The 22155-nt window shown below is 39.8% G+C and overlaps 1 protein-coding gene across 5 annotated transcripts in view; it reads left to right on the forward strand.

Moving 5' to 3' along the window:
- PDE1C (phosphodiesterase 1C) overlaps nt 1-22155 on the forward strand; it is a 531701-nt gene that overhangs the window by 479295 nt on the left and 30251 nt on the right. Inside the window, exon 17 of one of the 5 annotated variants that reach the window (XM_040259679.1) lies at nt 15435-16080. The exons of the other annotated variants lie outside the window; for them this stretch is intronic. Coding sequence (XP_040115613.1) covers nt 15435-15448 — 14 coding nt within the window. The 3' untranslated portion in view covers nt 15449-16080. Of the gene's footprint in view, nt 1-15434; nt 16081-22155 lie in introns of those variants that run through there. 5 annotated transcript variants of the gene reach the window in all.

The raw sequence follows: 22155 nt of genomic DNA on the forward strand, positions 1-22155 counted from the left end.
ACTTGTGTTTCCTTACTAATTTTCTGTTTTGATGATCTGTCCTTTGGTGTGAGTGGGGTGTTAAGGTCTCCTACTATTATTGTGTTACTGTCAATTTCTCCTTTTATGTTTGTTAGTATTTGTCTTATATATTGAGGTGCTCCTATGTTGGGTGCATAGATATTTACAATTGTTATGTCTTCCTCTTGGATTGATCCCTTGAGCATTATGTAGTGTCCTTATTTTAAGGTCTATTTTGTCTAATATGAGGATTGTAACTCCAGCTGTCTTTTGCTTCCCAATTGCATGGAATATACTTTTCCATCCTCTCACTTTCAGTCTATATGTGTCTTTAGGTCTGAAGTCGGTTTCTTATAGACAGCATATATGTGTGTGTTGTTTTTGTATCCATTCAGCCAGCCTGTCTCTTTTGGTTGGAGCATTTAATCCATTTACATTTAAAGTAATTATTGATATATATGTTCTTATTGCCATTTTCTTAATTGTTTGGAGTTGATTTTGTAGATCTTTTTCCTTCTTTTGTATTTCTTGACTATATAAGTCCCTTTAACATTTGTTGTGAAGCTGGTTTGGTGGTACTGAATTCTCTTAACTTTTGCTTGTCTGAAAGGCTTTTTATTTCTCCATCAATTTTGAATGAGACCCTTGCTGGGTACAGTAATCTTGGTTGTAGATTTTCCCCTTTCAGTACTTTAAATATATCCTGCCATTCCCTTCTGGCCTGCAGAGTTTCTGCTGAAAGATCAGCTGTTAAGCATATGGGGTTTCCCTTGTATGTTGCTTGTTTCTTCTCCCTTGCTGCTTTTAGTATTCTTTCTTTGTGTTTAGTCTTTGTTAGTTTGATTAGTATGTGTCTTGGCATGTTTCTCCTTGGGTTTATCATGTATGGGACTCTTTGTGCCTCTTGGACTTGATTATTTCCTTTTCCATATTGGGGAAATTTTCAACTATAATCTCTTCAAAAATTTTCTCATACCCTTTCTTTTTCTCTTTTTCTTCTGGGACCTCTATAATTCAAATGTTGGTGTGTTTGATACTGTCCCAGAGGTCTCTGAGAGTATTCTCAGTTCTTTTCATTCTTTTTACTTTTTTCTGCTCTTCAGAAGTTATTTCCACCATTTTATCTTCCAGCCCACTGACTTGTTCTTCTGTTTCAGATATTCTGCTATTGATTCCTTCTAGAGTATTTTTAATTTCAGTAATCATGTTGGTCTCTGTGTGTTTATCCTTAATTTTTCTAGGTCTTTGTTAATTGATTCTTGCATTTTCACCACATTGTTTTCAAGGTTTTTGATGATCTTTACTATCATTATTCTGAATTCTTTTTCAGGTAGTTCGCCTATTTCCTCTTCATTTATTTGGACTTCTGTGTTTCTAATTTGTTCCTTCATTTGTATACTATTTCTCTGCATTTTCATTATTTTTTCTTAACTTACTGTGTTTGAGGTCTTCTTTTCCCAGGCTTCAAAGGTTGAATTCTTTCTTTCTTTTAGTTTCTTCCTTCCTAAGTTTGGTGTAAGTGGTTTGTGTAAGCTGTAGGGTGAGATTTTTGTTTGTTTGTTTTTCCTCTGATGGGCAAGGTAGAGTGAGTTGGTGATCCTGTCTGCTGATGATTGGGTTTGTATTTTGTTTTGTTTTGGAACCAAGCCATGCCTGCAGGGCAACCCAAGAGGGCGGGTCATGGTGGAGAGGTCTGACAGAATGTGGTCCACTGGAGAAGGGATGGCAAGCCACTTCAATATTCTTGCCTTGAGAACCCCATGAACAGTATGAAAAAGCAAAATGATAGGATACCAAAAGAGGAACTCCCCAGGTCATTAGGTGCCCAATATGCTACTGGAGATCAGTGGAGAAATAACTCCAGAAAGAATGAAGGGATGGAGCCAAAGCAAAAACAATACCCAGTTGTGGATGTGAATGGTGATAGAAGCAAGATCCGATGCTGTAAAGAGCAATATTGCACAGGAACCTGGAATGTTGGGTCCATGAATCAAGGCAAATTGGAAGTGGTCAAACAAGAGATGGCAAGGGTGAATGTCGACATTCTAGGAATCAGCAAACTAAAATTGACTGGAATGGGTGAATTTAACTCAGATGACCATTATATCTACTACTGCGGCAGGAATCCCTCAGAAGAAATGGAGTAGCCATCATGGTCAACAAAAGAGTCCGAAATGCAGTACTTGGATGCAATCTCAAAAACGACAGAATGATCTCTGTTCGTCTCCAAGGCAAACAATTCAATATCACAGTTATCCAAGTCTATGCCCCAACCAGTAACGCTGAAGAAACTGAAGTTGAATGGTTTTATGAAGACCTACAAGACCTTTTAGAACTAACACCCCAAAAAGATGTCGTTTTCATTCTAGGGGACTGGAATGCAAAAGTAGGAAGTCAAGAAACACCTGCAGTAACAGGCAAATTTGTCCTTGGAATGCAGAATGAAGCAGGGCAAAGACTAATAGAGTTTTGCCAAGAAAATGCACTGGTCATAGCAAACACCCTCTTCCAACAACACAAGAGAAGATTCTACACATGGACATCACCAAATGGTCAACACCAAAATCAGATTGATTATATTCTTTGCAGCCAAAGATGGAGAAGCTCTGAACAGTCAACAAAAACAAGACTGGGAGCTGACTGTGGCTCAGATCATGAACACCTTATTACCAAATTCAGACTCAAATTGAAGAAAGTAGGGAAAACCACTAGACCATTCAGGTATGACCTAAATCAAATCCCTTATGATTATACAGTGGAAGTGAGAAATAGATTTAAGGGCCTTGATCTGATAGATAGAGTGCCTGATGAACTATGGAATGAGGTTCATGACATTGTATAGGAGACAGGGATGAAGACCATCCCCATGGAAAAGAAATGCCAAAAAGCAAAATGGCTGTCTGGGGAGGCCTTAAAAATAGCTGTGAAAAGAAGAGAGGCAAAAAGCAAAGGAGAAAGGAAAGATACAAGCATCTGAATGCAGAGTTCCAAAGAATAGCAAGAAGAGATAAGAAAAGAACAGAAAGGGAAAGACTAGAGATCTCTTCAATAAAAGTAGAGATACCAAGGGAACATTTCATGCAAAGATGGGCTGGATAAAGGACAGAAATGGTCTGGACCTAACAGAAGCAGAAGATATTAAGAAGAGGTGGCAAGAATACACAGAAGAACTGTACAAAAAAGATCTTCACAACCCAGATAATCATGATGATGTGATCACTAATCTAGAGCCAGACATCCTGGAATGTGAAGTCAAGTGGGCCTTAGAAAGCATCACTATGAACAAAGCTAGTGGAGGTATGGAATTCCAGTTGACCTATTTCAAATCCTGAAAGGTGATGCTGTGAAAGTGCTGCACTCAATATGCCAGCAAATTTGGAAAACTCAGCAGTGGCCACAGGACTGGAAAAGGTCACTTTTCATTCCAATTCCAAAGAAAGGCAATGCAAAAGAATGCTCAAACTACCGCATAATTGCACTCATCTCACATGCTAGTAAAGTAATGCTCAAAATTCTCCAAGCCAGGCTTCAGCAATACGTGAACCGTGAACTCCCTGATGTTCAAGCTGGTTTTAGAAAAGGCAGAGGAACCAGAGATCAAATTGCCAACATCCACTGGATCATGGAAAAAGCAGGAGAGTTCCAGAAAAACAGCTATTTCTGCTTTATTGACTATGCCAAAGCCTTTGACTGTGGATCACAATAAACTGTGGAAAATCTGAGAGAGATGGGAATACCAGACCACCTAACCTGCCTCTTGAGAAATCTGTATGCTGGTCAGGAAGCAACAGTTAGAACTGGACATGGAACAACAGACTGGTTCCAAATAGGAAAAGGAGTATGTCAAGGCTGTATATTGTCACCCTGCTTATTTAACTTATATGCAGAGTACATCATGAGAAACACTGGACTGGAAGAAACACAAGCTGGAATCAAGATTGCCGGGAGAAATATCAATAACCTCAGATATGCAGGGGGCTTCCCTGGTGGCTCAGAGGTTAAAGCATCTGCCTCCAATGCGAGAGACCTGGGTTCGATCCCTGGGCCAGGAAGATCCCCTGGAGAAGGAAATGGCAATCCACTCCAGTATTCTTGCCTGGAGAATCCCACGGATGGAGAAGCCTAGTAGGTTACAGTCCACGGGGTCGTAAAGAGTCCGACAGGACTTAGCGACTTCACCTTCACCTTCGGATATGCAGATGACCCCACCCTTATGGCAGAAAGTGAAGAGCAGCTAAAAAGCCTCTTGATGAAAGTGACAGAGGAGACGAAAAAGTTGGCTTAAAGCTCAACATATAGAAAACGAAGATCATGGCATTTGGTCCCATCACTTCATGGGAAATAGATGAGGAAACAGTGGAAATAGTGTCAGACTTTATTTTGGGGGGCTCCAAAATCACTGCAGATGGTGACTGCAGCCATGAAATTAAAAGACACTTACTCCTTGGAAGAAAAGTTATGACCAACCTAGATAGTATATTCAAAAGCAGAGACATTACTTTGCCGACTGAGGTCCGTCTAGTCAAGGCTATGGTTTTTCCTGTGGTCATGTGTGGATGTGAGAGTTGGACTGTGAAGAAGGCTGAGCGCCAAAGAATTGATGCTTTTGAACTGTGGTGTTGGAGAAGACTCTTGAGAGTCCCTTGGACTGCAAGGAAATCCAACCAGTCCATTCTGAAGGAGATCAACCCTGGGATTTCTTTGGAAGGAATGATGCTGAAGCTGAAACTCCAGTACTTTGGCCACCTCATGCGAAGAGTTGAGTCATTGGAAAAGACTCTGATGCTGGGAGGGATTCGGGGCAGGAGGAGAAGGGGACGACAGAGGATGAGATGGCTGGATGGCATCACTGACTCGATGGATGTGAGTTTGAGTGAACTCCGGGAGTTGGTGATGGACAGGGAGGCCTGGCGTGCTGCGATTCATGGGGTCGTGAAGAGTCGGACACAACTGAGCGACTGAACTGGACTGAACTTGTCGTATAGATGAGGCATTCTGCAGAGTGTGCTACGTGTGGTTGGGTGATGCCAGGTCTTGTGTTCAAGTGGCTTCCTTTGTGTGCGTTCTCACTATTTGGTACTCCCTAGGGTTAGTTCTCTGATAGTCTAGAGTCTTGGAGTCAGTGCTCCAACTCCAAAAACTCAGGGCTTGATCCTGAGTTTTGCGTGGGTCTATATATTCTTTGAAGGTGAAAGTGAGGTAGCTCAGTTGGGTTGTCCAACTCTTTGCAACCTTGTGGACTGTAGCCTACCAGGCTCCTCTCTCCATGAGATTCTCCAGGCAAGAATACTGGAGTGGGTTGCCATTTCCTTCTTAGGTCCCCTAGTGGCTCAGACAGTAAAACGTCTATCTATCAATGTGGGAGACCTGGGTTCGATTCCTGGGTCGGTAAGATTCCCTGGAGAAGGAAATGGCAACCCACTCCAGTACTCTTGCCTAGAAAATCCTATGGATGGAGGAGCCTGGTGCAGGCTACTGTCCATGGGGTCGCAAAGAGTCGGACATGACTGAGCGATTTCACTTCACTTATATATTCTTTTCCACTGGTCAGTTACTCCTGTCCACTCTCAGCTGGTGTTCTGCATGCACTTCTGTGTCTAAAGGTGTATTCCTGTTGTATCCATGATGTACTCCATGTCCACCTACTCCTCTGCCATCTTGTCCTGTCCTCTATTTCTTTAATGAAGGAATTTCCTTCCACATGAGGGTCTGCTGCTGCTGCTAAGTTGCCTCAGTCATTTCCGACTCTGTGCGACCCCATAGACAGCAGCCCACCAGGCTCCCTCGTCCCTGGGATTCTCCAGGCAAGAACACTGGAGTGGGTTGCCATTTCCTTCTCCAGTGCATGAAAGTGAAAAGTGAAAGCGTAGTCGCTCAGTCGTGTCCGACTCAGCGACCCCATGGACTGTAGCCTACCAGGCTCCTCCGTCCATGGGATTTTCCAGGCAAGAGAACTGGAGTGGGGTGCCATTGCCTTCTCCAACATGAGAATCTAGGATCCTTACTTTCCATCAGTTTACAGGACCAAACATCTGGAGTGCCCTTGGTCCCAACTAAGAGAAATCATCATAACAACACCTGTTCTGATTCATGTCCTATTTCCCTTAGCCATTTGTCCATGAAAACTCTTGTGACCCATTTACTTAATATATTTCTATGTATCAAGATGCAGAGCATCAACAGTAAATAAATGCTATGGTTTAGCAAGAAGAGGCATGAAATATGTGCTTTTTCAAGACATTTTATGCATTATTTTCTCAAGTTGTGTGATAACCCAAATGTCTTAACCGTCTACTGCAATTTCCTGTCAAAGGAAAACAAGAAAAAGTTGGTAAATGAAAGAGAGAATTTCAACATTATTTTTAGATGCTTATTATTTTTATGCATCTAGATAAGATACCCTAATTAGATCCTGAAAGGTTTTGTTACTTACACTTTTTCACTGATAAACCTCAGTGCCAGTTTCTAATTAATTTTAGAAACCTTGCTATTGGTTGACCCAAGAATAAGAGTTTTGTGAGTGAAGTGATGCCAAAACCTAGTATAATTTTTTTGGATGGATCTGGGGGGAAACTACTAACCAATCCATTGTATGTGAGTTGCAATGGTCAAATGGGGTGAAATTTTTAAAAAATCTCTTTGCTCCTTTTTACTGAGGATGAAAGCATGGGAGTATGACGCCTGTGACATCCACATGGCTCTAGCATAGATGAGTCACAGTGAATCAGAACAGTTAGCTCTTTGGGTTGTAAGCATCCATTTCAAACCAATGTGTTTTTAATATAGTTTTAGGTTCAGTGAATGTGCTTTTTAAGGAGGGTATATAATAGATATCCTCATGATGGATTATAAAGGAACAAGTGACATTAAACTATTATTTACTCCTGTAAGTTTTGTGTTATTGAAATTCACATTTGCAGTATCAAACAGCAACTGAATTTGTGTGTATATATATACATATATACAATATACATATATGTGGATTGTGTATGTGTATATAGTATGTGAATATGTGTGTGTGTATGTATATATGTATAATACAGTGGTAATTGGCACATTTACAATAATTAAATTGTGTTATAGTAAAGAAAACTTCTCAAGTCAATTCATGCTTTTCAGATAGCCATTTAGATTCCAGTCTCTTACCAAATAACTACATAGTAGAAATGTCACATAAAAGTATACTATGTACTCTCTGTTAATGATGAAATTAATCTTTTTGAGCAACTTTTCCCTAGCAATTATTGGTATATAAGCTTTCATTGTTTCACTCTATCTTCTAGACATTTTGTTACACTCTTAATGTACCAATGAATTTTTCAAGGAACCTGGTTTGACAGAGAAGATTACAATTTTGGAACTACTGGGGAAATGTGATTTGTCTTTTTTTTTCTTTTATTGATGTTCAGGATTAAAAATAACTTTTTAGTATTCATGAAATAAATATTTATCCTTTTTCCCCCTAGAAAAATTGTATTCTGTCAGATTCTTTGCAAGTGATTGGAGAAACACAAGCAATAATACATTTGTCAAAAGTACCTCTATTAACATTATAAATTTAAAAAAAAATAAATAAACAGCTGCTTTTGAAATATGTGCCAAAGCCAGGAGCTAGCTATGTCTCCATAGTTAATGCCATTTTTTTTCTAGACACCCACAAGCTAGAAGAGGTATTAAAAATGCAATGTCAAGCGAGTATCAAAGCTTTCTCTTTGTGTTTATTCTTAGTGTTTTACACCAAAGGGCAGCCTGATCTCCAAGTGATGATAACTGTATTTCATAAGTATTAGTTATCTACAATATGTGCTATTTTTATTCTATAGCCTCGAGCCACAGTGAAAACATGAGAATAAATGTTGGTGTTTTTTTTTCCTTTCATTCATTTTGAATCTTTCTTTTTCCTGAACTACTAAAATAGGGAAAAGCATGAAAAGTAGTCAGAATATTTCAGGCCTAAAATCCCAGCCTCATTTAACTTTCTCTGAAGGACTTCCTTATTCTCTGGTTTCTTGTTGGCTTCAAAAATAGAAGATTCAAAAGCTGATCAGAAACAAAACTTGGGTGCAGACAACTCTGCCCTTCCCTGACCCAGAGGAGTGATATGAGCTGTTGATGCCTGACTTTTACTTACCTCTTAATGGGGGTCAGGTCCAGGAGCACTTGGTGACTTGAGTATTTGGTTTCCTTTAGTGTTGAAGTACTAGGTTCTTAATACAGAGAAGAATGGCAGTAAAATACCTTGGACAACATGGGACAGAAGAACAAGAGACAGTTATTCATGTAGTTTAAGTTTGGAAAGAAGAACCATGCTATATAAAGGAAGAAAGAAAACAGTAAAGTAAAAGGATAAAAGTTAACATGATCATTATTCTCAGTGATAGCACAGATGCCAAGGATCAAAAGAAAAGGCAAAGAAAAGTCACAAGGGTTGAACCTAAGAACTATCCTTTGTACTTACTCTGTATATTTGGATCAAACAGGTAAATGTTAGGAAATGAGGAAATGATGCCTCAGGGAAGGTTTCAGGAAATTATATTCCTACAAATTTACTTTATCATCTGTTTATTCTCTCCATCCATCATCCATCCATTCATCTACCCATCTTAGGAGAGCCATAGCCTTGGTATTATATGCAGTAAAATTAATTTAGAATAATTCATTAGAATTATTTAGAGTAATCATATCCTCTATCATTTGGGGCAAGGAGAAAGCATGCATGTATACTTTGGGGTTTTGGTGGTAACCATTTAAAATAGCTGTCTTGGGACTTTCCTGGAAGTCCGGTGGTTGAGACTTTGCATGTCCAATGCAGGGGGCTTGGATTTGATCACTGTTCAGGGAACTAGGATCCCACAGCCAAAAAAAGAGAGAAAGAAACAATAAAATAGCTGTCTTGCACTTACAACCTAGAAGATTGAAAACAATGCCTGTCTCTAAGCAATGTTAGTTTGTTTTTAGTATTTCCTCATTATTAAGAAACAAAACAAAACCAGGACCTGCTTATAAGCACCTCAGAAATTCTACTAGATATTTTAAATTGGGTTTAGTTTTACCACATTTATTCTTCTTCAGGTTTTTTTTTTTTTTCTTTCTCTGTTTAGCCTTTTACAGATCTTTCATAAGCATGGTATCACTTTGTTATTTTTGTAGAAAGTTGACTCCATGTAGAGGCAGCTCTAGAAGGATTCCTGGGACTTGAAAATCTGGTTTAATTCCAGCTCTGTGCTTAGCCAAGTCAGCTTGCTTTTGAGCTTGGGTGATAGTTGAATCAGGCAATAAAAAAATCAAGCCCAAGAAAAATGAAAAATAAAAGTATTTACAGATGTTTTTAAAACCCAATGCCAGATTCTATGAGGCCTGCCTTGTAGATATTCAGCTTGTGATCTAGGAATAAACAATATGACTGCTAAACACATATCGAGTCAAATCAAATCTGAACTTTAAGCCTCTTAAAACGGTTATCTTTAAACCAAATGATTTTCTGTAGCATCTCTACTTACCTCTAGGAGCAGCCTGGGAAGGGAGGAATAGGGCCACATTGTTGTAAATGGCCATCTTCTATTTCTTTAAATGAAGTTGCTGAAACATTCTTTACTGTTCATTCCCCTGGAGTAAACACCTTTCTGTGAATTCATAGAACCACTCACTTCAGGCTTCAGAACCCGCGTGGCTGCGTCACTATGAAATGTGAGAAGTTTTGTCTAGGGGCAGTTAAGGAGGTGGCACTTAGGTATTTTCTTGAACTTTCCCAAATCAAGTGAAGATATTTTCCATTTCAGTTCATCAATCACTCTTAAAAAGATGAGTGATTTCAACTACTTTTTGTGGCCTCCAAAAAGCCAACATCAATTTACAATCAGTGGAATTCAAAGCAGCTATAACCTGGACAACTTTGTTTTAAAAAAGAACGAAAAAAAAACCCCCGAAAAATTCCAAGTTTTTTTCTTCCCCCAATATTCTTCATTCATTGCTTTATTATTATTTTTAAAAGTGCCTTCACATGGTGTTTTTATTGGAGAAAACCTTGTTTATCCACTAAGGATAACCTGAGTAACAGAAAACCGCGAGCACGTATAAAACGACTTCCACAGGTCATCTACCCAAGGTCATGGTCGAGCCGGGCCTAGAATGAAGGCTGCCTTGTCTCCTTACTAGGACAGTCTAGTCCCTGTAGCCCTGAGACATTAATTCTAGTCTCTGTTAATTCCAACCCCTTCCTCATAAGATGTTCCTTATCTCAAATGAGCAGACCCTAATAGGCCAATAAATATTCAGTCTCTTCCAGCTTCCTCTGTAGAGGTTCCAGCTTATGGCCACAGACTCAGCTGTGAGTGTGAAGTAAATACAGGTCAATGGTGGTTAGAGGAAAGAAAATGGAATTTGAGGGGAATCAACCAATAGTGGATGCAGTATTTCTCAAATTCCTTACTGACTTTCCCTCCTATAGTGATCACCAGGTCCCTCTAGCCTTATTGGTGGGAATCATTTATTGAACACCCGTGAGACACCCAATTTTAAATACCTTTTATATAGTCCTCACAATGGTAAATGTCAAATGGGTGCCCTAACCTTTCAGGTGAGGAACCTTAATTAACAGGGCCCACCCACTACCTTTGGAGAAGGAAATGGCAACCCACTCCATCACTCTTGCCTGGAAAATCCCATGGATGGAGGAGCCTGATAGGCTACAGTCCATGGGGTCACAAAGAGTCGACTGAGTGATTTCACTTTCACTCTCTATAACAAAAATAGTCGTGTAAATCAGATCAATAGAGTGATTAATCACACTCTGGCTTTAGGTCCTCATTTTTATATACTTTGTAACTTTACCCAGTCTTAGTTTTAAATGCTTATGCAGTTTCAGTTTATATTGAAAACAAATACACAAAACTGAAACACAACAAAGCAAGTCTGTGACATTTGAAGCTCAGGAGAGAAGGAGTAGAGTGAGGAGATTTACAAGCCATGTCAAAGCTGCTTGGAAAGCAGGTGCTGTTTCTCTGGGAGCTTAGTCCCACGGAGTGTCATGTAAAGTAGGCTATTTCTTCATAGGGAGTACACATTTTTGACATATCATAATTTGCTATTAAATATGTTATAAAATCAGTGCGCTTATGATTTCCTTTTTATTACACACTTTGAAAGTCAGGACTAGAAAAGGGCTGGAGAGAGATCTCCTACTCATCATTACACCTTTGTCTGTCCCATCCGCCTCATACTTAATTCTCTGCCTTTCGATGAAACAACAGTAATTTGCTGAGTATATGCTGTGTGTCAGGCATTGTACTACATTCAAGAGGGGTTATACTCTATAGCACAGGGAACGCTACTCAAAACTCTGTAATGACCTATGGGGGAAAGAATCTAAGAAAAAATAGTGAATATAGGTATATGTATAACTCACTGTTCCATGCAACAGAAAGTAATACAGAATTATAAATCAACTATACTCCAATAAAACTTTTTTTTAAAAGAGTAGTTATAAAGATAAATAAGGTATTTTCCTTACCCTCAAGGAGTCTATAGTCTGGGAGGGAACATCTTCCTACAGATAGACACTGTAGGGTGAGTGCCCTCAGTTCAGTTCAGTTCAGTTCAGTTGCTCAGTCATGTCCGACTCTTTGAGACTCCATGAATTGCAGCACTCCAGCCCTCCCTGTCCATCAAGCTCCCAGAGTGTACCCAAACTCATGTCCTTCGAGTCAGTGATGCCATCCAGCCATCTCATCCTGTCGTCCCCTTCTCCTCCTACCCCCAATCCCTCCCAGCATCAGGGTCTTTTCCAATGAGTCAACTCCCTCCCAGCATCAGGGTCTTTTCCAATGAGGTGGCCAAAGTATTGGAATTTCAGTTTCAGCATCAGTCCTTCCAAAGAACACCCAGGACTGGTCTCCTTTAGGATAGACTGGTTGGATCTCCTTGCAGTCCAAGGGACTCTCAGAGAGTCTTCTCCAACACCACAGTTCAAAAGCATCAATTCTTCAGGGCTCAGGTTTCTTCATAATCCAACACTCACATCCATACATGACCACTGGAAAAACCATAGCCTTGACTAGACAGACCTTTGTTGACAAAGTAATGTCTCTGCTTTCAATATGCTATCTAGGTTGGTCATAGCTTTCTTCCAAGGAGTAAGCGTCTTTTAATTTCATGGCTACCATCACAGTGATTGCAGTGATTTTGGAGCCCCCAAAAATAAAGTCTGACACTGTTTCCACTGTTTCCCCATCTATTTCCCATGAAGTGATGGGACCAGATGCCATGATCTTCATTTTCTGAATGTTGAGCTTTAGGCCAACTTTTTCACTCTCCTCTTTCACTTTCATCAAGAGGCTTTTTAGTTCCTCTTCACTTTCTCCCATAAGTGTGGTGTCATCTGCATATCTGAGGTTATTGATATTTCTCCTGGCAATCTTGATTCTAGCTTTGCTTCTTCCAGCCCAGCGTTTCTCATGAAGTACTCTGCACCCCACTCCAGTACTCTTGCCTGGAAAATCCCATGGACAGAGGAGCCTGGTAGACTGTGGTCCATGGAGTCGCGAAGAGTCGGACACGACTGAGAGACTTCCCTTTCACTTTTCAGTTTCTTGCATTGGAGAAGGAAATGGCAACCCACTCCAGTGTTCTTGCCTGGAGAATCCCAGGGACGGGGGAGCCTGGTGCTGTCTATGGGGTCACACAGAGTCGGACACGACTGAAGTGACTTAGCAGCAGCAGCACTCTGCATATAAGTTAAATAAGCAGGGTGACTATATACAGCCTTGACGTCCTCCTTTTCCTATTTGGAACCAGTCTGTTGTTCCATGTCCAGTTCTAACTGTTGCTTCCTGACCTGCATATAGGTTTCTCAAGAGGCAGGTCAGGTGGTCTGGCATTCCCATCTCTTTCAGAATTTTCCACAGTTTGTTGTGATCCACACGGTCAAAGGCTTTGGCATAGTCAATAAAGCAGAAATAGATGTTTTTCTGGAACTCTCCTGCTTTTTTTTTTTTTTTTATAAATTTCCTTTTTATTTTACTTTACAATTCTGTATTGGTTTTGCCATACATTGACATGAATCTTGATGATCCAGCAGATGTTGGTAATTTGATCTCTGGTTCCTCTGCCTTTTCTAAAACCAGCTTGAACATCTGGAAGTTCACAGTTCACGTATTGCTGAAGCCTGGCTTTGAGAATTTTGAGCATTACTTTACTAGCGTGTGAGATGAGTGCAATTGTGTGGTAGTTTGAGCATTCTTTTGCATTGCCTTTCTTTGGGATTGGAATGAAAACTGCCCTTTTTCAGTCCTGTGGCCACTGCTGAGTTTTCCAGATTTGCTGGCATATTGAGTGCAGCACTTTTGCAGCATCATCTTTCAGGATTTGAAATAGCTCAACAGGAATTCCATCACTTCCACTAGCTTTGCCCTAAGAGATTCTTATTTAGAGAGAACATGAGTTTGAAAAGTCTGGGGACAGTCACTCAGGTCACAGACCCAGCCACAGAGTTATCTGCCTCTTTTTCTTTTACTGTTGGTTGTATTTAGTGACAGTGAAAAAGGCACAGCTTAAACATACAGGCCACCTTTATTTACCCCTTTTTGCTACTCCTTGACCAACTCTTTTCCTAATCCCTTGGCCAGAAGGCTGAGGAGGGGAGAGTAGAGATTCATAGCCAGCCACTTGGCATATCGTTTGGAAGCAGTGATTACCAAGGGAGGAAGATCTCCTCTCAAGGGCTTTTGGGTTCTACTGACACCCTGGATGGACCTCTTCCATCTCTGAGATGTAGCACTCAGGACAGCAGGCCTCTGCAAACCCAGACTGCATGACACAGAAAGTGCATCACTTTCGTATTTTGGCTACCTGGAGGTTACTGGGTGTAACAGTTATCTCTAGCTTCTTTCCAACCAATCAGTCATTTAATAAAAAGTTAAACCTAACCTTGTATTGTCATAACAAAATTGAGTTTTATATGTGAGGGCCTGGGCCCATCTCTTGAGGTTATTGGAACCATAATAACCACCCAAAAATAAAAGGAGTCTCATTACATATGACCCTGATAATGACAAGGCCAAAGCATTAAGGAGTGAGTCCTATCTTACAGTTCCCCCTTGGCCCAAACTTCATAGAAATGATCAGAAACATTGGAAAATTTCTAATCCTTGATTTCCACTTTTGTTTCATCTCTTTCTGTCACTGGTAAGTTCCCATAAGGCAATTGGCAACTTCTCTCACTGGTCCTGCTAGAATCAGAGTGAAGTGGCTGGCCAGAAGTTTTTCTCTTCTCTATTATTTCTCCCAAGTGGGTGAAGGTTCTAATGGAGAGTAAACACACACAGGACCAGAATGCAGAAAGAGGAACCACAGGAGGCCCGGATCAATGGCCCCTGAAAAATTTGAGACTTGACCATAATTACAATAGATCAGAAAGCACTCTCCTGTCTCCAGACTAGTTTGTACCTAATTTCAACTCAGTCTTGTTTAGGAGAGTATCTTTGTCTTTGAAGTTAAAAGGGAAATTTTCTTGTCCTTTAATGACTCCTAACATTTCTGGAGATGATGATGTTATCTTCTTAAAGGCTCCTATCCCTCTGTAACCTTGCACAGGAGGGAGCCCTCTCTCACCATGAGGCATGCTGATATACAGAGCACACAACACTTAGGGGAAGCAACCCTCATAATATTTGTTTGCTTGCTTTATAGAAATCTTGTCCAAGTCCACTGAGGGTTGCATGTTATAGAGTAGACCAGGTGAAAAAAAAATCCAATATTGTTTATTTCCATTAGAGTCCTGTTAAAATCTTTGTCTTCTTCCACCACCTCACTCTAGGTCCAGTAGAGAATTCAGGTGATTTATCCATTTGCTAAATAATTTCAGTTGGAACTCATCTTACTTTGAATCTTTTAGGGAAGCATTTGTTAAGCATATGCTGTATGAGGCATTGCACTACATGTAAGAAGAGTTATAAAGATAAAAAAGATATTTTCCCTGCCTTCAGGGAGTCTCTAGTCAGGTGTGAAACATCTTCCTGCAGATAGCTATGGATCCTGATAGAGGAACATAGCTTTATGGAAATGATTGGGATTAGGTGAATCTGATTTCTTTCAATCTCGCCCACCCTGGAGGCAAATTAACCAGATCTGGCAGTCATTGTCATTCTGATTGCAAAATAAGATGTCTTAATATCCATATTGCATGAACCAAATATTTGATGCTCTAGCTTAAGACAAGTATTATTAAAGGCTTTCAAAGTAACCAGTGTTTAAAATTCTCCACTTTCTCCTTTATGAATAGAACAATTGTGTTGCAAAGGACATATCAATGACGAGTATTGAAATGTGTAATTGATCTCCCCTTTTTCGTCCCTCAGATTTTCTTCTCAGACCTGAAGGGTGGAGAAGGGGGGGAAAGGCAGCATTGACACTTTTCTTTTTCTTTTTCTTTTTTTCAGATTCAGAAGAGTAAAACACACCTCATAGACAATAAGAGAGGCTGCCAATGTCTTGCATCATTTTAGCTGAGCTTCTTCATTCTCTTCTCCTTCCACAAAGACCCATATATGGGGAAGTTGTACAACTTTCAGAAACAAGTCCCCCCGCACTTGGCCTTCTCTCATGCCATCTCCTTCTAGGAGATGACTTCCTGGGAGCCGGTTTGAGGTCTTAGAACTCTGGGGGAACACCCCTTCCCCTGCACAGCCCAGCAAACAACACAGTTCTGATTTTTGTACACACAGAAACATGAAGGGACTTCCTCGAAATTCTTTGCTAATGCCCTGGCTTTCGAGGCACCTGTCTGGCCTGGTGGGAGTGGACATCCTGGAAATGCTGAGAGAGGCCTGAGAAAGCCACACACACAGGAATTGCCACTGTATTTCTTTATATATTGTTATTTTTGCACTGGTTACTGATGGTGGATGCAGCCAAGCTGGCCTTCATCACAGATAAGACTACAATTTCATTCTCTGGTTGCTCATTTTCTGAGTCAAAGGCATCCTTTTTTCTCATTTCCTTTCAGACTTAGAAATTGTTCTCATGCTTTTCCTTCTGTTTGTGTAATTTGAAATTCTTTTTGTTTTATAAAAAGGAGATTTTCTTAATTTGATGCTTAATTTACATGTGTATTCATTAATATAAACCTGAATGTTGCAGCTCATGGCCATATTGTTCGGGTAGTAAACCCAGTGTTTTCACTGGATATCATAACTATGTGGTTACTGAAATTTTTACCACTGGCTGGTTCTCTTCTTTTGAATATCTGTGGTTTGATTTTATCACTCTTCTTTCTATTCAGGGAAGCACTAAGGTAATTAGTAGCAGGGAGATATGTTCAATAATTTTTTTTTCATTCTAGTGAGCCTTTAGAAATACAAGATAGGAGATGATTAATAGCACAAATCAAAAATAAGAATAATAGATGTAGCCTTGAAAGAGAGTAAAGATACAGCCCCCTGAAACCAAGTCACACGTGAGATCCAGTGGAGTGCAAATCAAGTAATTTTGTGGATTTAAATGGTGTGATTTGGATGAAACTAATCCTTACAGTGTGGTTGTAGTTCACAAAGGAATCTTTGAGGCCTTCCTAAGGAGAAATCACACGAATATGCTGGTGATGGAGGATCAGAGAGAGGAACAGAGAGAACTAGATGATAGGCTTAAGTATATTCCTCTTTGCAAATTTAATTTCCACATTAAAAAAGCACAAAGACACTCAAAAAAAACCATCTCAATATGAAGGCAAAATGCTGGCATTCAGACAGAAAGAAGGAGACTGCATATATAGTCTACAAGGCCTTTTGTCTCACTGAAATATTCCCCAACAGAAAGGTTTGGAGAACTCTGTGGTACAGAATACGGTGGTGTACAGATATTCGAGCAGGGTTCTTAGGTCAGATTTACATTTTGCTTGGTAAGAACACAGGTTTTTCTGTTGCTCCTCCTCTTTTCCTAACAGTGACCACAGTAAATCAAGTGATTACACATTCAAATCAGAAGCCTGGCAGGTCAGGTAAATGAGTGAAACAAGCCATAATATCAGAGTGAGTGTGATAAACGGCAGTTGTCAGCGGCCTCGGAGAGAGGCAGTGGGGGCTGTGAGGAACGGGGAGGGTGTGCGCTGCCCCACCGGGGCAGCGGCTGGCAGCTGAGAGATTAAGTAGGAATAAGGGGCCAAGATACCTAAGATTTTCTATAAACCCTCTCCAAATTTTTTGAATATTAGCAACTAATTCGGAAATGTTTAAACACTGTGCTAGCCAAAGAAAACATACCTATGAACTCCAGTCAGTGCACGGGACATTGATTTGCAAACTGCTGTTTGAGATGGTTTTAGACAGGCATGAAATAAAACCAGTGCATGCCAGTTCTTGACCTTGGAACTTGAACCTCTGACCTCATTTCAATTCTGTATTTTTCTACATACAGCTTTGCAGCCAGTCGAAATACAATGCCTACAGCTTCCCTTTTATACTCTAACACACAAGACTAAACAATATTTGAAAACAAAATAGGAATATAGCCATTTTTTTTTCTAGAACCAATAAAGATAGAAATGTTTTTCATTTGCTTTAAGTCATTAATTTAGCTGGAAAAAAGTGGGAAGAGAATTTTATTCAAGATATCACTCTGCTTGGAACTCTCAGTGTGATAAAAAATTAGGTCCATGTTACTCTTATTTTTAAATCCTTAAACAGTATTTTGAAGGGACATTGAGTAAAAAAGCAAAATTATCTGTTTTTATAATTTAAAAATGTATTACTGTGCTATAAATTGGTACTGGAGCTGGTAAGCCAACAGTATTGCCTGTATCACCAGTATTTCCAGAGTTCTAGCTTACTCTCTGTGTGGTCTTTTCCCTTCTTTTGACACAGACAGCTTCCTCCAAGTTGAGCAGCAATGTGGGATGCACATTTCTCCATTGCATGGATTATGACATCTTACTCTGTTGTCACATAAAAAGCAAAGACTTACACACCTAAGTTCACAATTAATTGGTATGTGGGGAGAGTACTAGGGACATTCCAACCAGTGACAAACCACCAGTTCTATGTGCTCCTGGGTGGAAAGTGACATGTAGCCCCTGAGTTAGCCCCTAAAGTTTGGGTCCCCATGTCACCAAATAGCTTTACAGCCACATTTTACTGATGTGGTACATTTTGGTGCCATAATGACCCATCCATAGGCAGGACTTTGTTCTAGTTTTTATTCACACCAACCTTTCTAAAGCCCTAGTTGCTTATGGCAGCAGGCAGGAAATTCATTTCTAACCCATTAAATTCAGGTGGATTTTCTTCCTTTGTCCATTTCATTCCTGGAGCTTTGAAAAACCATTGAAGATTTCGGACAGGTTCACAGTAAGGACCTGATATGCTTAAACAATAAAATGATATCTAGAGCCAAAAAACAATGCAGTGCACCAGTTCATTCCATTTTCAGAGTTAAAACCATTACATTATATTCTCCACCTGAAATGATGCCTCTAGTAAGTATGAAAAATAAAAAGTAGAGAGCAATATTATCACAGAATGTGAGACAGAGAGCAGATTAAACTATGGAGACCAATCCATATTTTAGGAGTAAGCATACTGGTTTTTTAATATCACTTCTGTCATGGATCACTTTTCTTTAGATAGATAAATAGGAAGAATATGTAATATATTTTCTTCTATTCTTAACTTCTGAGCAGAGACTTTCATGATAGAAATGATTTCATAACATTCCCCATGGAGTAAAGAGGAAAAGAAAAGAAAAAAAGGCCCCAAATCATCTCTCATAAGGAGATAAGATTCTGAGATTAAAACCTATGTATGTAATAGTATTTTCCCAAAAAAGGGGGTTTCACGGAGTAAACTTCATTCTGATTCCATGATCCCCACACATCCCGACAGGAGTTGCAGAACTTGCCCAGCGCAGTGCCTGGCACACAGGCAGCCTTCAGGAAACACGTGCCGAACTGTCCAGCTGAATTCCACTAGCCACCTGTGAGTGCGAACAAAGTTCACATTTGCCTGAAAATTCATTCAGCGTTTTCTAGATGTCAGGCACGTTGCTAAAGGCTTATCTTCTAAGTGTGTGCTGACATACCCTAGTGACACAACTTCTTATAAGGGACTGGAAATTGAAAGTAGTCCAGGAAAATTATCAGAGCCAAATTTATGGGGAAAAAAAACCCGACAACTAAAACTTCTTTATGGTCTTTGGGTTTAAGAAAAGCAAACAAATGAAAAATCTAAAAGCAAGCCAAAATAGGATTATATGAAAATGCTCTTCCAAAAGGGATGATGACACCATTACCAGTGGGTTTATTTATAATCCAAGTTGTAACATTTGAAATACAAAATAGGCTTTCTTGAAGTGAGTAGAATGTTGTATATGTGCAATGTGGGGAATCAGTGCTCTGCCAATATTATGCTCGCCATAGTACTGAGCCACAGCAAAATTGGATGTTAAATAATGTTGCAATAATGATATTATATTGGATCCTCTGTATGAATAAGTGGAAAGCAATATTTGTAATTCATTGACAGTGATCCACGATTAAAGGCCTCGTTATCATTTAAGAAAATGAACTTAATGAAAAAATTGTAATGAACAGCACTGTATTTGTATAAAATATCCCTCCAAGAACCAAAAGACACACTACCCGCCAAGACCAGATTTCAGTTGTTAAGGTTTTCCTCGCATCAAGAGTGCTGGTGGGCACAAAGATGACAGTAGAGTTAGAATTGGTAACCGAGCCCATAGAACCTTAGACAGGGTGTATCTAATAAGTGAATTTGGGTTCAGGGAGGTTTAGAAAAATGAGAAGAATTCCTCTACATGTTTTTATTGGACATTTACCAAAGACTCGGTGCTCCTCTAGGAAACCTACAACAAATAAAAATTGTTTCATCAAAAAAAATAGCTTGTTAACATTGAACAATTTCAGTCTGGGTGCAGTGGGAAACCCGGACTGAAAGATTCATGAACGTCAATTTAAACATTAATTCCTGATTATTTTAATTAATGCTCCTCCACCTCATCCATTTTTTTTTTCTTTAAAATATTGGCAGACATATTTGAAATGAGTTGACATTTATTTTGGCTTCTATTCTCAAGCAGAAGACAGTGGCTGACTTAACCCAGCCTAGGTAGATATCCACTGAACGAGGAGAAGCAGGGGGTGGAGTGTGGGCCCTTCCCCTCACTCAGGGTCTCTGTGGTGGAGATCTCACAGTCTCGGAATAAAATGCTGGCTGCGGTAAGCCAGTCAGTGCCATCTTGGAGGCAGTCAGCTCTGGTCAGCTTCAGTCATGTTTCCTGAACCACACCTGTGTGTCTTCATGGGAGCTGGCTTCTGAACTAACAGAAACCCAATGGCTATGGAATAACTTTTAAATAGATTGCCCTGGAGGCATATTCTTTGCTTCTCTGTGGTGATCTATCTTGAAGTAGGTATTTGTGTGCTACTGTCCTTGTCTTTGAATGGGTATATGTGTGATGGTACAGAATATAGTCATATACCAATATACATAGATTTATGGTAAAAAAAAAAAAATCTACAGTCATAGGTATTGTCCAGTAACTGATTCTAGAGATAGAACTGTACACGTTTTCCTTTTTTTTCTTGCTTTGATGATATTTTTATACAATTTTATATGCTGTAAAAATTTTTTAAAAATAATTCCTGTTTTCATTTGTAGAGCTCAATTAGGTTTTTATCAACTCTGGTGCCCACTGTACAGCCAGATTCCTCCCTGTATCTTTTTCATACCCTTTCTTTCACCCTTCCCTTATTTTCTTCTCTTATTTTTCTACCTTTTGCAACTTCCTTCTTTTGCCTCTGCCCAGGCAAGCCATTCTGCTTGCAGCATCTTTTTAGCACATAGAAACACAAAATAAGGAAAAAACAAGATGATCTTGTTCCATTGTAATCTACATGAGGACATACTGTGGGCCAGGGATGAGGTTAGGGCAGATGGGGAAGAAGGAATAGCTTAGGGAAAGGAAGCAGGAAAAAGGAAATCCTCATCAGAGATCAATTACCCAAAGCAAGGTGACTCACTTTGAGCTAATACAAAGTGGCTCAGCGGTAAATAATCCTATGATGCAGGAAACGCAAGTTCCACCTCTGGGTCAGGAAGATTCCCGGGGAGAAGGGAATAGCAACCCACTCCAGTAATCTTGCCTGGAAAATCCCATGGACAGAGGAGCCTGGCAGGTTACAGTCCATGGGGTTGCGAAAGAGTCAGACACGACTGAGCAACTAAACAAGGCAGCTTTTACCGTCTCCCCTCAGTCTAGGGCACAATTTTTGTGTGGAGTTTTTCTCCTTAGGATGTTAGGTCCTCACCATGGGTCTGTAGACCTTATTTTTCATTAGGGCACTGACCATGTATGAATGGATAACTCGGCTCATCTCCTCAGTCAGATTTTGCTACTGTTTAGCTGGATATTGGGAGAGTTGTCTGGATTAAAATCAGGAATGTTAAATAAGACTCAAAAGAAGGAGGCAAGCAGAATCAAAATCTTGAACCTCAATCCAAATCATGCTGAATAAGTAGTTCTTTGTAGGAATAAGGAAGGCATTTCTGGATATGTTCTGAGAAAATTCTTCCAAAAGTGAGGATGATGAAATGGACTTCGTGTTTTATGGCAGTGATAGAATGTACTTCTGTGATGTGAAATATGTTTCTAGCAGATAAAATGCGGGTTGAAATTTGCAAGAGAATGACCATCCATTCTAAAGAAGAGTGTTTTGTTCCTCATGATGCTCATTTGTACTAAAAGAAACTATTGAAATGCCATAGCATTACATCTCTAAATGCAAAAATAAGTCACAAGGATTCATGTAAAACAGAATATGCTAAACTGCTCTCAATAAATTACGTGTTTATTGTAATCTTTATTGCACAGATGAAGGCTGACAGTCCCTCAATGTGTAATTTTCCCCCAGCATCTAGTGATGAATGAGTACTTGTATGTTCTGATTGCCAAATAAAAACAATGAGTTAACCTCTCTATTGGAATTTGAAAAATGCAAAGGCTGTTTATCGTCATTTTAATATTTTTCATTGCTGTCCATGTTCTGTCCCAGACATGAGACTGTCCAGACTCACTCAGCCATCTGTCTCTTTTGTATTCCTCCAAATGCCACGCAGTACCCAGGTACCAAGAGCTTTTGCCTGCACACTG

This window comes from Oryx dammah, unplaced genomic scaffold (genome assembly GCF_014754425.2).
Source record: "Oryx dammah isolate SB20612 unplaced genomic scaffold, SCBI_Odam_1.1 HiC_scaffold_18, whole genome shotgun sequence".
NCBI classification, from domain to species: Eukaryota; Metazoa; Chordata; class Mammalia; order Artiodactyla; family Bovidae; genus Oryx; species Oryx dammah.